The sequence below is a fragment of the Mesocricetus auratus genome, unplaced genomic scaffold, assembly GCF_017639785.1.
Source record: "Mesocricetus auratus isolate SY011 unplaced genomic scaffold, BCM_Maur_2.0 Super-Scaffold_100008, whole genome shotgun sequence".
Lineage (NCBI taxonomy): Eukaryota > Metazoa > Chordata > Mammalia > Rodentia > Cricetidae > Mesocricetus > Mesocricetus auratus.
In genome coordinates this window covers 81,572,265-81,587,076 of record NW_024429192.1, presented here as the reverse complement: position 1 = coordinate 81,587,076, position 14,812 = coordinate 81,572,265, and the positions used below count along the sequence as shown (strand labels likewise).

At 54.7% G+C, this 14,812-nt stretch overlaps 1 protein-coding gene across 4 annotated transcripts in view; it reads left to right on the top strand.

Annotated features, from left to right (window-relative positions):
• The window catches only part of Znf316 (zinc finger protein 316), a 30,031-nt gene that overhangs the window by 8,356 nt on the left and 6,863 nt on the right, over positions 1-14,812 (top strand). For 3 of the 4 annotated variants that reach the window (XM_040751295.1, XM_005080027.4, XM_013120466.3), the window contains exons 4-7: positions 126-217; positions 862-988; positions 1,381-1,494; positions 8,361-12,239. In XM_040751295.1, coding sequence (XP_040607229.1) covers positions 126-217; positions 862-988; positions 1,381-1,494; positions 8,361-10,690 — 2,663 coding nt within the window. In that variant the 3' untranslated portion in view covers positions 10,691-12,239. Of the gene's footprint in view, positions 1-125; positions 218-861; positions 989-1,380; positions 1,495-8,360; positions 12,240-14,812 lie in introns of those variants that run through there. The other variant, XM_040751296.1, reaches the window with a different exon arrangement.

Below are 14,812 nucleotides of genomic sequence, written 5' to 3'. Positions count from 1 at the left end.
ATGGGGGAGGAAGAGGCTGGGGTCATGAAGATGTGCCTGGACCTGGGTCTCAGGTCTGGGAGTAGCCGGGAGCTCCACCCTGCTTGCCAGCCGGTGCCACTGGCTCTGAGTGGTCTTCCTCTCAGCCCTGCAGGCCCCCCGGGCATCTCCTACTATTCAGGATGAGGAACTGGAGGAAGAGGAGGAAGAGGAAGATGACGAGCATTTCCTGACTCAGGTGAGCTGCCCTCCCCATATGCTCTGGTCAGCTGTGGTCTCGGGCCCTCTGTGTGTTCTTGCTCTTAAGTGAGGACAAGGATCTAGCTTCCAGGCCCAGGGTTTATGTGGTTCTTGCTCTTAAGTGAGGACAAGGATCTAGCTTCCAGGCCCAGGGTTTATGTGGTTCTGTTGTTCCAGGTCCCTGTCCCTTCCCAGGCCATTATGTTGTTCTGAGTACTCTGGCTACTTCCCACTCAACTGTACTGGGCATGGCTGCCCCCATGCCACTCCCAGGTCAGGTTGGATTCTTCTAGAATGCCTATCCTCTCCTGGGGTCTGTTTCTCGCCTGTTTGGTCAGACATCAGTACCCACACTCAGTTTAGCTGGTACCACCTGTCTATTGCTCACCTGTTGACGTAGCCAAGGTATTTGCTGGGACTAGTCTGTGTGACATAGGAGGGGCCGTGGTAGCTATGGTTCTGCTTCTCTGAGTTTGATGAGTAGTATATGGGCCCCCGTCACAGGGTGAGAGGCCTGAGAGACCGTAGCGCCATATGGGCACGTGTAGAGCCATCAATAATGGGGTGCCGGGCCATGTCCCCACTATGTTTACTTGCGTGGGCATCCCCTCAGCCTCTCTCCTGGGACTCTGTGCTCTTCAGGGGCTGGTGACTTTTGAAGATGTGGCTGTGTACTTCTCTTTGGAGGAGTGGGAGAGGCTGGATGTGGAGCAGCGGGACCTCTACCGGGAAGTAATGCAGGAGAACTATGGGATCCTGGTCTCCTTGGGTAAGGAAGGACCCTGAGGCAGCCTGCTGTCAAAGGGAGTGCCTCTTGAGCTCCTGGATTTTGGAGCAGTCAGCCCTTTCGGCCTCTGGGTTCCGGGGTCCAAACCAGGTGGAGGCATGCTGTGAAGCTGGTGGTCCACTCTGGCCTCTTAACTGCACAGAAACCGATAGGTAGGAAGAGAACTGTGGGTTTCCTGCTGGTGAGGGTGTGTGGGGTGGGTGTGGAAGGCAAAGTTTCCAGGAGTGGATTGTAGGATCTCTCAGAGCAGAGGTCGTGGGGGAGGGCTGGTCCTGGGAGGGTAGAGAGCAGAGGCTTTGAGTGTGGACAGGGATGGCCTGGGCCCTTTTGGGACAGCCACCCATACAGTGACCGTCTTTGTCTCTCCTGGGTAGGATACCCAATCCCTAAGCCAGATCTGATCTTCCACTTGGAACAAGGAGAAGAACCTTGGGTCCCAGACAGCCCCCATCCTGAGGAGGGAGACATCGTCACCGGTGTCTACACGGGTGAGTGAGAGATGAGTCTTGAGGGGTTTCTGCCAGCATGATTGCTCAGAGCTGTGTCCGGCTTGAGCCTTTATCAAGGCAAACCATCCGAAGACCTGCACCTGGTCCCTATGCTTCCCTGATGTTGTTAATGCTCATTTGTCTGGGGTTTGGGGTAGCTGTGAGGAGACAGGCAGGCTGCTGTGTGCTGGCCCCTGCCTTCTCCTCTTGAGTCCCCGTGGTCCAGCTTCTCAAAGGTCTAAGGGCTGGTATGTCCTTCGAGAACCTTAAGTGGTTTCTGTTGTTCCCATCTAGGAATCTGTGAGGTGTTTTGGTTTGCTTTGTCTGTGAAGGGAGTTGTTAAGCAGGCACAGAAACCTACCAGACTGTCAGTGTGGCTCTCCATACTCAGACTAACCAGTTTTCTGGTTTCCCACCCATTTTGGCCTTTTCTTCATAAGGTACCCTTAGTCCCTCTGCTTCCTCCAGAGCCATCCAGCTTGCTTTTTAAGACAGGGTATTACTGCTATCCAAGACTCACCAATTGAGAGGACTGGCTGGCCAGTGGGCTATGGGGAGCTGCCCATCTCTGCCCCTCCAGTGAGTGTAGTGCCAATTTTGTTGTTTTTTGTTTTGTATGTATGAGTTTGGGATTTAACTCAGGTCTTCAGATTCCGACCTGGGTAAGCCGTTTAAAGCTTCCAGGAGAGTTCTGAGGTGATGTGTATGGAAGGCATCGAAATGTGGACTTCTGGGTGCCTCACACTGGCTCAGCCTCTGCCCATTCAACTCCCTGAGTCCCACTTCATAAGAAGAGAATCTGGGCTAAACCCATAGATTCCAACCTGAGTATTCTGGGCTCTGGTCACACTGAGTATCTGTGGGGTCTGTGCGTCTCACTAGGACTTTGTAGTGATGGAGGCCCTTGCCTGGAGGTGTTCCTCTTGCGACTGGGGTGTCGTCAGCCCAAGGTGGGACAGTGAACTGACCTGGAGTTATCATAGATGTGTATTAAAATGAGAAGATGGAAAACCTCACTCTGGTAACATGCCTGAGTGTCCTCACAGCAGCTCAGTGAGGGGCAGCGAGGACTCTTTCAGGTGAGGCTCATAAGTAGGTAGAGTTTCTTGAGGACCCCATAGGAGATATGTTCCATTCATGGGCACATTCAGAAAAACCACTTAGAGAGAGCAGGACACACACAGGCCAACACTGGCCAACCTCTAGAGTGTAGGTTCAAGATGTGGGAAAGAGCCTTGTCCTTTCAGTGCAGGTGACACCAGATGACAGGTGCCGTGGGGCTGTGCACCTGGATGAGGTTTGAAAGCTCTCTGAGAGGACTTGTTAACTTGGGCAGTGGCTCTGTGCCTTCTGTAACAAGCCATGGTGCAGGCCGGGCGTTGGTGGCGCACGCCTTTAATCCCAGCACTCGGGAGGCAGAGGCAGGCGGATCTCTGTGAGTTCGAGACCAGCCTGGTCTACCGAGCGAGTTCCAGGACAGGCTCCAAAACAATACAGAGAAACCCTGTCTCGAAAAAAAAAAAACAACAAAAAAAAAACAAGCCATGGTGCTGAGGCTGGTGGCCTGAAATGTCTCAGCCTGACCCCGGCTGCAGACTTATCAGTTGGCACAGGACCCATGAACATCTTTTAAAACATTTCATCTTAAGCCCAGTGTGAGTGCACACCTTTAAGCTAAGGCAGGTGAATCTGAGATTGGTGCCAGCCAGGGCTCCACAGTGAAGAAAACCAAACAAAAACACCTTTATGTGTGTGGGGTCAGAGGACAACCTTGGGCATCAGTCCTCAACATCCACCTTGTTTGGGTGGGTGTCTTTATTTCTCAGCTCTACATAGGCCCCGCTAGTGGCTTGTGAGCTTCCTGGGACTCTCCTGTCCCTCATAGGATGATGGGTTGGACTCATGCTTCAGTGCTTTCCATTGGTCGTACTTGCACAGCAAACACTAGTACTTACTGAGCTACCTCCCCAACCCCCAGGGCATGTCTTTGATGTGTCACATGACTGCCCACAGGGGATATGGATGGAGGTTCAGGGAGCAGCTCTGGCCCAGTGAAGCCCTCAGGTCTTCCTTCTGAGGACAACCAGTGGTTGAGTGTCACCTCTCTCTGCCTTGCTTTTCAGTGTCTCTACCCAGCAGTGTCATCTGGGCCCTGAGAGTGGCTGAGTCTGGCAGGATAGACACTAACTGTCCCAAGACTGGCCATCTGGACTTCTAAGTTAGCCTTGTAAAACAAGACTCTATTTCCCCTCCTCTGCCCCTTGTGAGTTCAGCTGTACATGAGGTGTGGCCTCCAGCCATATGCCTTCACTCAGGTGTTGCCATCTTTGTGTACAAGACTCTGTTTCCTCTCCTCTGCCCCTTGTGAGTTCACCTGTACATGAGGTGTGAGCCTCCAGCCACATGCCTTCACTCAGGTGTTGCCGTCTTTGCGTGGTCCTCAGAGTTCCGCTTGTCCTTCAGCCTGTGCTCTAGGTATCCTAGCAACCCTGGCCACCACCGTCAGCTCTTCACTCCAGCAGTGTCTGGCCAGCTCACCCTCCTGACCCAGCTTCCATCTCATTGTTCCGGGTCCGTATGAACACCCATGTGGCCCTGGAGAGATCCCTGCCCCTGGCTTAACCCTGTTTCCTGCCTCCGGTCTACACTGGAGCAGAGAATGCCGCTGGAGAAAGCACTGCCCTGCCGGCTGCTGCCCTGGCGCTAGGTGACTGCCCCTGGCCTTTTGCTTCACCTAGCGCTTGGTGTTTCAGCGGCCCCCAGAGGCTGCGCTGGCCAGAGCAGCACCTGCTCTGTGAGGACAACCTCCTCTCCCTCTGCTGAGGTCTCAGCCCCTTTTCCTTTCTTGGTATGTGTGTACAGGTGTTCATGGAGGCCAGAAGCCAACCCAGGAGCTGTCCCCTTGTTGAGACTTGGTTTCTCACTGGAATCTGGGGTTTGACGATTAGGCTGGCTGGCCAGCGAGCCCAGGAGTCCACCCACCTCTGCTTTCCCTATTCTTGGATTACACGCACGCACTTCCACATCAGGCTTTTCACCTGGGTGCTGGGAACTGGACCTAGGTGGACTCAGGTGTTTGTACCTCGGTGGCAAGTGCTAACCAAGTCATCTTCCCAGTCCCTTTTCTGAAAGTGAAGGCTAGAAAGGAAACACAACACCGAGGATTGAACCAGCTGAAACACAGATGTTTAACAGATGGCAATGTAGTTTAAGAGGCCCTGAGAACCCGTAAGTAGCAAGTAAGCACAGCTGGGGGTTCTGGAGTCCCGCATGCGATCTTAAGACTGATCTCAAAGTGCACACTGCCAGCCTGCGGACAGTTGGTCTCCATCTGGGCACACACAGCAACTATCAGTTACCTAGTGGTTCAGCTAAGCACAAATGAGCACAGCAAAGGGAGGGTGATGGGGGGGGGAGGTCTCGCAGCCAGGAGTAGTGCATAAACACTCCCAGCACGCAGTCTGGCACACAGCTGTAAACAACTATGGACTTTAGAGGGTTTCACCTAGCATGTCCTGGAGGGAACCTGGGTAGTAGAGTCCCCTAGTCCTAGCCAGGGCATGAGGGGCTAAGCCCTGTCGTCCCCTAGGTCCCTGGGCTTAGTGTGGGTAGAAGGGAAAAAGTAAGGGAACATCTGGCATAGAGGCTGACTTCTTAGCATCTGGGGCAAAGGGCAGATAGGTATCCAAGTGCTGGAGGCTCTGATGGGGTGAGGGAATGCTTCCTCCTCCCAAATCCCCGTGACAAATGCTAGCCTTGGCTCCTCTTAGTACCTGAGCCTTGGTGTTGAATCCATACATCACCCATGAGGACATCAAGGCCACAGAGTTGCTGGTCTTTTAGAAGCCACTCCCCAGAAACGGCCCAGTGTCCATCTCCGCAGAAGGGCTGCCTGCTTCCAGACCTGTTGGCATGGCCAGATCGATGCCAGTGTAGAAGCTGGCTACCTTCCCAGACTGCTGTTCAGACACCTTCCTGGCAGCCCACAGTGAGGCTGCCACATCCATATACGTGGGCATCCTTTTGGTATGCCTCCTCCCTTGGGGACTGTCCCCAAAAAGGAAAGGAATTCTGCCTGAGCTCATCCTCAGTTTCTGTGACTTAGGTGAAGATTATGGGGAGGGGGACATGAAGACAGGTACAAATACTACTTGGGGACCTCAGGAGAACTGGTTGCCAATGGAAACAAAATGGCACCTTGACTGGGAACCTCTGTGCCTGCCATGCCTTGTCAGGATCCCTGGTTCTCTGCAACTGCTGACAGATTGCCCCCAAGACAGCCAGCACCCCACCCTGTAGCCTTGGAGGGGACTGGCCTGCTCAGGGTCCCTGGAGTAAAAGATCTGGGTGAAGGGCTCAGCTTGGCCCAGGCAATCCTCGGAAAATCCAGCAGACTGGGGACATACGCCATGGGAGAGCCCCTAGGGAGGAATGCAATGGAATAAGATAGTTTTGAGCTTATGAATTCCCAGCGTTATGCTTCAAAGGAACAGACCTGTAAGACTCACACCGCCAGCCACTGTGACAGAGACTGACCAGGTGACATTTGCAGACGTGGGGGAAACTGGTGATAGCCCACAGTCCCGAGGGTCCCCCTTGGCTCTCACACTTGTTCGTTTGCTCCCCCCATCAGCTCTCATCTTTCCCCCATGGAGAGCAGGAAACCTGTTTCACCAGAGTCCAGGTGTCTCCAGCTCAGCACACGGTTTGTAAACATGTCCTTATGGCAATGCTGTGTATTTTGGCTAGACAGTTGGCCTTGTGCCCCGGACTCTTCTTGGAGGCCCACCTAATCATCCTTCACCCATGGTCCAATCTCTGGAGCAAACATTAGGTGCAAGGCAACACCCATCCCTACCTTACTCCCCATGGGTCTGAGTTTGGCCCTCAGGGTCACCTGCTGGATTGCTACCCTCCCCACTGTTGTCCAGCTGTTCAGGAAGACACCACACCCTCCATGTGTGTCTCGACTGACAGCAGGCCTGATGCTCCTCACCCCAGACTAACAGACCTCAGCTCAAGTCTGCCAGTGGGCTGGCTGTTCCTTGAGATGGTACACTCCACAGCTATGACCTCTAAACTTGAAGCAAACACCTTGAAGCAGGGAATGAAGATCCAAAGCTGGTCTCCCAGAAGCCCAGCAGCTTCCTGAGGTCTCACCTTGGGGTGGAACCAGCTTTCTCCAGGGCTAGGGGTTGTTTCATCACCCTGCATCAGTGCTGGCCTCCATCAAGTCACTGAACTTAACACAGGCCTGGTACTTGTTGGCAGTGGTCATACCAGCTCCAGAGGTAGCAGTGTGATCCCCCAGGCCCTCTCAGGATTGGTCTCCCTGCAGAACTTTGTGTGGTGGAATCAGGTGCAGGGGCTCATCCTGAGAGAGCAGACATTCCTGCTATTCCTGGACTTCAGGCAAGTGCCAGTCTATTCTCTCAGCTCCTGGAGAGTCACAGACTGGCAGACCCAGCAGACTGTATTCGTCCCTCGGGATCAGCTCCCCCTGACTTAACTGGGGTCTAGTTAAAAACTACGTAAGCCTCTCACCAGAGCCTAGGGAACATTTGATGTCAGCCATCTTCTCCCTGCCCCAGGGCCGCTTCCCCCTTCCTAGGTTTGGAAACTTGTGGCTGAACAAAGGGATGCTGCCAGCAACAGGGCCTCTCCACATACTTCTTGTCAGTCTGGTGGCCATGCTGGCAGCTGGAGATGAACTCAGCTTAAGCTATTTTTCCATCTAAAACTTCTAAATATGTATTACTAGAATAATTGGGAAAGTGTTTCAGACTAAGCAAACAAAGTAACACATTTTCTTGTCCTTTCATGTGAACAGCATGTTTATTCACATCTGTAGTTAGGCCCTCACAATTCTCTGGCTATGCTATCTTCTGTGAATGACATCTAGTTTGCAGAACTGGGGTTGCATATGAAGCTACCCTGGCTTTTCAGACTTCCTGGCCCAGACCTGGCTTCTGTGGTCCAGACTCACCCAGGCCAGTGGGTGAGCCTGGATCTAAATGGGGTGAGACCTTTGCCTTCAGAATCCAGCTGCTGAGATCTGATGGGCATGGTGCACAAGAGATCCGCACACAGGAACTCTCAACACCCAGGAGCACCCGTGATCCAGGCCGTGTCCCTGTGTGTCCTGGGTGTATCTACATGCTCATTTCCGCAACAAGACAGCCCTGCAGACTCGATTCTAGAGCCCACACAATCCCTAGAAGGACTGAAGAATGAGTCAGGGTGCATCTCAGTGGGGGAGGGATCAGTGGCAGAAAGTCCAGAGGCATTCACAGTACCCACAGTCTCAGCTGGCCTGAAGTTTCTCAAATGCAGAGTTCAAGAAAATGAAGCTGGGGTGACCTCACAGTGGGCACCCCATGTGCACAGCTCCTGGGACTTCTTTAAGGTGAGAGCCCATAGGCTCTCCCCTACCTGGCCATTCCTGTTTCTGCTGTCTAGAGTAGACGAGAACTCCCTGGCCACTGGGAAAGACAGCTGGAGGGGGAAACGCTAGGTCCTCCAGGCCATGCTGGGTGCCTGGGGACTGCAGCGCCCAGGTTTTATCCCAGTGCCTTTTTCTGTGCGCAAGAACATGCTGATAAACTACCCATTTTGCAGTCTCCCATTCTCTACAGAGTGCCAAGCCCTAGAGGGTCCCCGTCTTCCTGGCCAGGTGTGCACGCTGGGCCTCTATGAAGTCCCTAATTGGGGTCAGACCGGCGGCCGGCTTGCCGCTTTGGAGCTGGAAGGGATTGGCTATGGCATGCACCACCTCTGACTTAATGAAGCAGGTCTGTTCCAGGGATTGTAGGGCAATTTCCTTGCCAAACTCCTGTACCATTATTCTTGTGTCTTTTCACCTTCAGGAGCCTGGTTCTGGAACGATGACATAGAGGACCATGAGGAGGAAGATGACGAGGACTTCCTTGCTGAGATGGCAGAGGAGGAGAATGAGCCCCCTGGGCTATGGTCTGCAGCCTATGGTGTGGGGGATGTGCCTGGGACTTGGGGTCCTGACGACTCAGATTTGGTGCAGGCTCCAGTTGGTTGGGGACCCAACCCAGTTAGTCTCGGTATCCTGGCCGAAGAGGTAGGAGCTAAACATTTCCTGTCTGGCCGGGAGCCTGGGGAGAACTTCCTGGCTCCCTGGGCATTTCCTGCAGTGGCTGTCCCCATCGGACATCCAGAGACTACTTGCAACGTGTGCGGCAAAGTGTTCCCCCACCGTTCGCGCCTGGCCAAGCACCAGCGTTACCACGCGGCCGTCAAGCCCTTCGGCTGCGAGGAGTGTGGCAAGGGATTTGTGTACCGTTCGCACCTGGCCATCCACCAGCGCACCCACACCGGCGAAAAGCCCTTCCCGTGTCCGGACTGTGGCAAGCGCTTCGTCTACAAGTCGCACCTGGTCACGCACAGGCGCATCCACACAGGGGAGCGACCCTACCGCTGCGCCTTCTGCGGCGCAGGCTTCGGGCGGCGCTCCTACCTGGTGACCCACCAGCGCACGCACACAGGAGAGAGGCCCTACCCGTGCCTACACTGCGGCCGGAGCTTCAGTCAGAGCTCAGCGCTCGCCCGCCACCAGGCTGTGCACACTGCCGATCGTCCTCACTGCTGCCCGGACTGCGGCCAGGCCTTCCGCCTGCGCGCCGACTTCCAGAGACACCGGCGCGGCGGCTGCACGGAACCCAGCGGCGGCGGTGGCACGGGGATGGCTCCCCACGAGCTGGAGATGGCAGTCGCAGCTGTAGCCACAGCGGAGCCAGAGGAAATGGAGGCCAGGCACGAGGAGACGGAAGAGCCCGGGACTGGTGTGGCAGATGGAGAAACCGAGGCTGAAGCCAGAGAGGACGAGGAGGTGGTAGCTGCAGCGGCAGAAGCCACTGTCCCCCACAGCAAGAAGGACCCTGAGCCAGACAGGCGGTTCCGTGAGATGGGCAACGGCCTGAGCGAAGGGCCTTCCTCGCACCCGCTCGGCTTCCATTTTCCCATGCACCCCAAGTCTTGGCTACATCCGGATGGTTTCCCCATACTGGGGTTCCCCGAGTTCTCCGAACGAATGCAGGCCGACAGGCGCCATCTCTCTGGCCCCCTGGGCGCCCCGCTGTCCCTGGAGAGCACGGGGTTGGCTTGTGACTCGTTCCGCAGCGCGGGCTCCAGAGTCGGGCCGGATGGTGGCCTGCGAGCGTTCGCTCCAGCTGTCGGGTCGCTGCTGGCCGAGCCCGCACCCTCCGCAGTGGCGGAGGAGGAGAGCCCGTGGATCTGCTCCGACTGCGGCAAGACATTCGGGCGGCGGGCGGCCCTGGCCAAGCACCAGCGCTACCACGCAGGCGAAAGGCCGCACCGCTGCGCCGACTGCGGCAAGAGCTTCGTGTACGGCTCGCACCTGGCGCGCCACCGGCGCACGCACACGGGCGAGCGGCCCTTCCCGTGCCCGGAGTGCGGTGCTCGCTTCGCCCGCGGCTCGCACCTGGCGGCGCACGTGCGCGGCCACACGGGCGAGAAGCCGTTCGTGTGCGGCGTGTGCGGGGCGGGCTTCAGCCGGCGCGCGCATCTCACGGCGCACGGGCGCGCACACACGGGCGAGCGGCCCTACGCGTGCGGCGAGTGCGGCCGGCGCTTCGGCCAGAGCGCGGCGCTGACCAGGCACCAGTGGGCGCACGCCGAGGAGAAGCCGCACCGCTGCCCCGACTGCGGCAAGGGCTTCGGCCACAGCTCGGACTTCAAGCGGCACCGGCGCACGCACACGGGCGAGAAGCCGTTCCGCTGCGCCGACTGCGGTCGCGGCTTTGCGCAGCGCTCCAACCTAGCCAAGCACCGGCGCGGTCACACCGGCGAGCGGCCCTTCCCCTGCCCAGAGTGCGGCAAGCGTTTCTCTCAGCGATCTGTGCTCGTGACGCACCAGCGCACGCACACGGGCGAACGGCCGTATGCATGCGCCAACTGCGGCCGCCGCTTCTCGCAGAGCTCGCACCTGCTCACGCACATGAAGACGCACCGCGGGCAGGCAGGTGCGCAGGCGCAGAGCACCACTGCCAAGGCCCCGGCACCTACCAAGGTAACGCCGCCTCCGCCGCCACCGGGGTCGGGTTCCGGGTCCGGAACGCTACTCGAGTTCGCAGGCGGAACCAGCTTTGGCTCCGATCCCGCCGCGTTCGCCGGGCCCTCGGGCGCCTACGAGGAGAGCGTCCAGTGAGGTTGGTCGAAGTGCGCGGCACCTCCCGCTCCTCGACGCGGGCTGAGGATTCCCAATCTTGGGTGCCTCTGGGCCCTATCGCCCCGAGCTTCTGATCTCGCTTGGGTGAGCACGGGCCACCACCCTGATCAAGAGCGCCTCATCCCTGGAGGGAGAGCGGGCAAGGCCAGTTCGTTCATCACGGATTCCGATTCAGGTGGCCCGTAGAGCCAGCGGCTTAGGAGTCTGGCTCCGGCTTTCTGATAAGCGAGGGAGAAGCCCTAGCGTCGGGAGAGAGCGAGAGATCATTCGGCTGCTCTGCTCCTCATCTGGGTTTCTTGGTGGGTTTGGCTTCTTCCCACTCTACTACGAGATTCAGGAACCGTCTTCCTGTCACTTGAATGTGTCCAGGAAGTTTTAAGAACGTGGTTCGTGGCAGGCAGGAGCCTCACTAGGCTTCGGAGGGATGGAGTTGCAAACAGGGAAAGTTTGTGTTCTGTCGACTGTGGGTGTTTATTTCCATCTTTTGTAAGGCGTGAAGACTGGGGAGGAGTTGAAAAAGCAAGATACCAAATGGGTAGCCAGGTTGCAAATGTTGACTAGATCTGCGGGGAGTCGGAAGCCTTATTCTTTGAAAACCCTTACTCCAACCCCTGAACACAGGTCTGTGGAGCACTGGCTACAGGTGGGTTTTGGTATTGGTATCCCCTCTAAGCTTGTTGGTTCTCTAGTGGCTGCAAGGGGCACACGCGGACATCTTCGGAGTGCCTGGTGTGGGCAGAGTAGTTCCCTCGCAGCGCCCTCCGCTGGAGCAGGGGACTGCTCCCTGTGCTCAGCCTTTCACAGTACTGGGGTGGGTCCAGGAACCTTCCCTCTCAGCTTCTAATAAGGGCCCTACATCCTCTGCAAGCCTAACTCTGCTTCTGTAATCACCCTATCCTAGAGGCAGGTAGTGCTCCTGCCTCGGATGGGTCCTTGGCCCACAGAGGGACTGGTGACTTGCACAGTGCTAGTGGTCCACATAAGGCATCACGCGGACCTGAGCTCACAGCGCCTTACTATGCAAGGCCTTGCACAGTGCATAGCTAACTCTCCAGCCTGGACTGCTGGCATCTGAGGTGTGGCTCGCACAAGCCCCTCCCACCCTCCATGAATTCTGGGCTAGTGTGACTGGGAGCTAAAGAAGTGAGATTTCCAGCTGCATCCCCTTTTAGACCTAGATCCTTTGTTGTAGTGTAGAGACACCCTTGGGGCCCAAGAGCTAACAGGCAGGCTGCTAGGTGCTGGGTGGGTAGTCCAGGGGTGGGAGGAGCGCTGGGGTGGTGATGGTCAGAACTTACCTGACCAGGTGAGGTAGAGGGGGAAGGCATGGGTCCTGATTGCTCAGCAGTGGCCTCTCTGTCCCATTTTTTTCTTCTTCCTTGTCTTCTGGGACATGAATTTCAGAAAAAGCCAAGGCAGGGTGGGCTGGAAGGGTACCGTTCTCATCCCTCCTGGTCCCCAGCGGTTCCCACCCTGCCCCTCTGCTGTGGGCAGGAGGACCTAGCTTTAATAAAGATGGAGAAACAAGCGTTGGGACTGGACTCTGCTTTTTGCCCCACCTTGGTGTCCATCGGGGACACTCACTCTGCAAGGCCCGTCTCCTTTCTGACTTTTTTCCCTTCTGCGAAATCAGAATCAATTCTGCATGGCACATCATGAATTTGGCCTGTGCCCACCACGTCTTGCTGGGATGCTTCACTGCCGTGATTTTGGAACAACACACATAGGACACAGCAGGGATTAATTTGGCTAACCTTTGAGAGGTCTCCCTTTTCAGTGTGCAAGACCCACGCCTTTGCCTTTTCTCATGGGCTCCAGTGCTATGGGGCTTACCTACTCGAAATCCACAAAGGCATGGCCACCCCTGGAGTTCCCACGCAACTCCCTTTAAGCTGGCTCTTCTTATTCAGTCTCTGTAATAGGATCTTTCCCCAACAGGTCTGAAAAATACGCAGATATGATTTGAGGCATCGGAATAAAGGAAACTAGTGTCTCCATTAAAACAACAATCAGGCTGGGCAAGGGATACAGTACTCAGTGGGTACAGTACTTGCCCAGTATTCAACTTTTCATCCCTATAACTCCATAAACCAGGCATGGTTGGTATGTGCTTGTTATCCCAGCACTGGGAAAGTGAAGCCAGGAGGATCACAAGCTCATGATCACTTTCAGCTCCATGAGTTTGAGGCCAGCCTAGGCTACACAGATACTGTACCTCAAACAAAAAAATAGCCCAGACTTTTAGGAAGTAGACGCTTCAAAAGACAAAGATGGGTAACCATCAGATCTCAGCCTACCAAGAAAGTCCAAACAGGTCCTTGCTTAAGCTCACCATTGATGTGCAGCTGGAGTTATGTTGGGTAGGAAACGTGACCAGCCAAAGCTGACGTTTGGAGGGTCATTATGCCTGTACATTCTCTCCCTCTACCTTCCTCTTCATTTTTTCTTCCACCTGTTTTCTCAGCCTTTATAATTTTTTAACTTGATCTCTTCAGATACTGCGCTCTCTATCTCCCTCCCTCTCCTCCTCCCTCCCTTTAATTGGCTGCTTATATAATAAAAATGGCTTTAAATTTTTAGTTATATCAGTTTTATCTTCCTTGTTCATCCCCCCCCAGATTTTAAGTTAGATGTGAATTGTAAAACTTCCAAAATTCGTCCTACCCAGTCAATACCCGGGCTCCCGCCCATGTGCACATGCCTATATCGAAGTGATTCAGAGTAAGAGCATACTTTAGAATGATGTTCAGCAACTTGCTTTTCCCCCACCTCAAAGCATACCGTGTAGAGTTGTGCATGGTGACATATACCTATATCCCAATACTTGGGAGGCAGTGGTAGGAAGATCTAAGTTCCAGAGTAAAATGGGCTATGTAGTGAGTTGTAGTCTAAAAAACAAGAGACAAGAGAGATGGCTCAGCAGTTAAGAGCACTGGCTACGCTTCCAGAGGACCTGAGTTCAATTCCCAGCAGCCACATGGTGGCTCACAACCATCTGTAATGAGATCTGGTGCCCTCTTCTGGCATGCAGACATACGTGCAGATAGAACACTGTATACATAATAAGTAAATAAATCTTAAAAATAAAAAGCACTGGCTGCTCTTCCAGAGGATCTGCGCCCACATGGCAACTCACAGCCCTCTGCAACTCCTCCTGGCTCTGCAGGCACAGGGAATGTCTGTGGTGCACAGTCAGAGAAAGCACCATATACATAAGGATAAAAACGGAACACTTACACTGAATTTGCTTCATCCATATTCCTATCTGCTTTCCCCATTCGAGACATAATTTTTATCATTTCACCTGTCAAAATTAGAATGTGTGTCTCTTGGCTTTTGTTGTTTTTAAAATGTGGGACTGGATAGACAGCTTGGTAGTTAGGAGCACTGGTTACTCTTCTAAAGGAACCAGATTCAGTTCCCAGCATCCACATGGCTCACAATCATCTGTAACTCTGGTTTTAGGGGATCTGACCCCTCTTCTGACCTCTGAAGGCTCCTGCACACATGGTTCAGGCATATATTAAAAACTGTGTCTATGAAAATGTTTGTATGCATGCTCATGTGCATGCAGGCTTGAGGTTGATGCTAGATGTCTCCCTCCGTTACTCTCCACCTTATTTTTGAGACAGGGTCTCACTAGAGCTCACCAACTTGCTGGCAGGCTAGTGAACCCCAGGGATCCTCCTGTCTCCCCAGCCCCAGCAGGTGCTGGGGAACAAACTCAGATTGATGTTTGCATGGCAAGCACTTCAACTGAGCCATCTCCCAAGACCCTTGAGTTTCTCTAAAAGGTTGTATAGGAAGGAAAGGCCTTCATGAGACCCCAATCATTAGCGCCTGTTGCCACACAACTTTCCTAGAGTGCTTCACTTGCTCTAATCCCTGTGTCCACACTGTTATTGCATCAGTGCCCTCTCCAGCTTCAGGTGGTAGCAACAAGTCGCCTGTGCTAGCCCATCATTTTCACAAGTATCATAAACTTTAAATCCAACAGAGGAGGGGGCTGGAGAGATGTTCAGCTGCTCTTGCAGAAAACCCCAGCAATCATGTGGTGGCTAGCAACCATGTGTAACTCCAGTTCAGGGGACCTGAAAATCT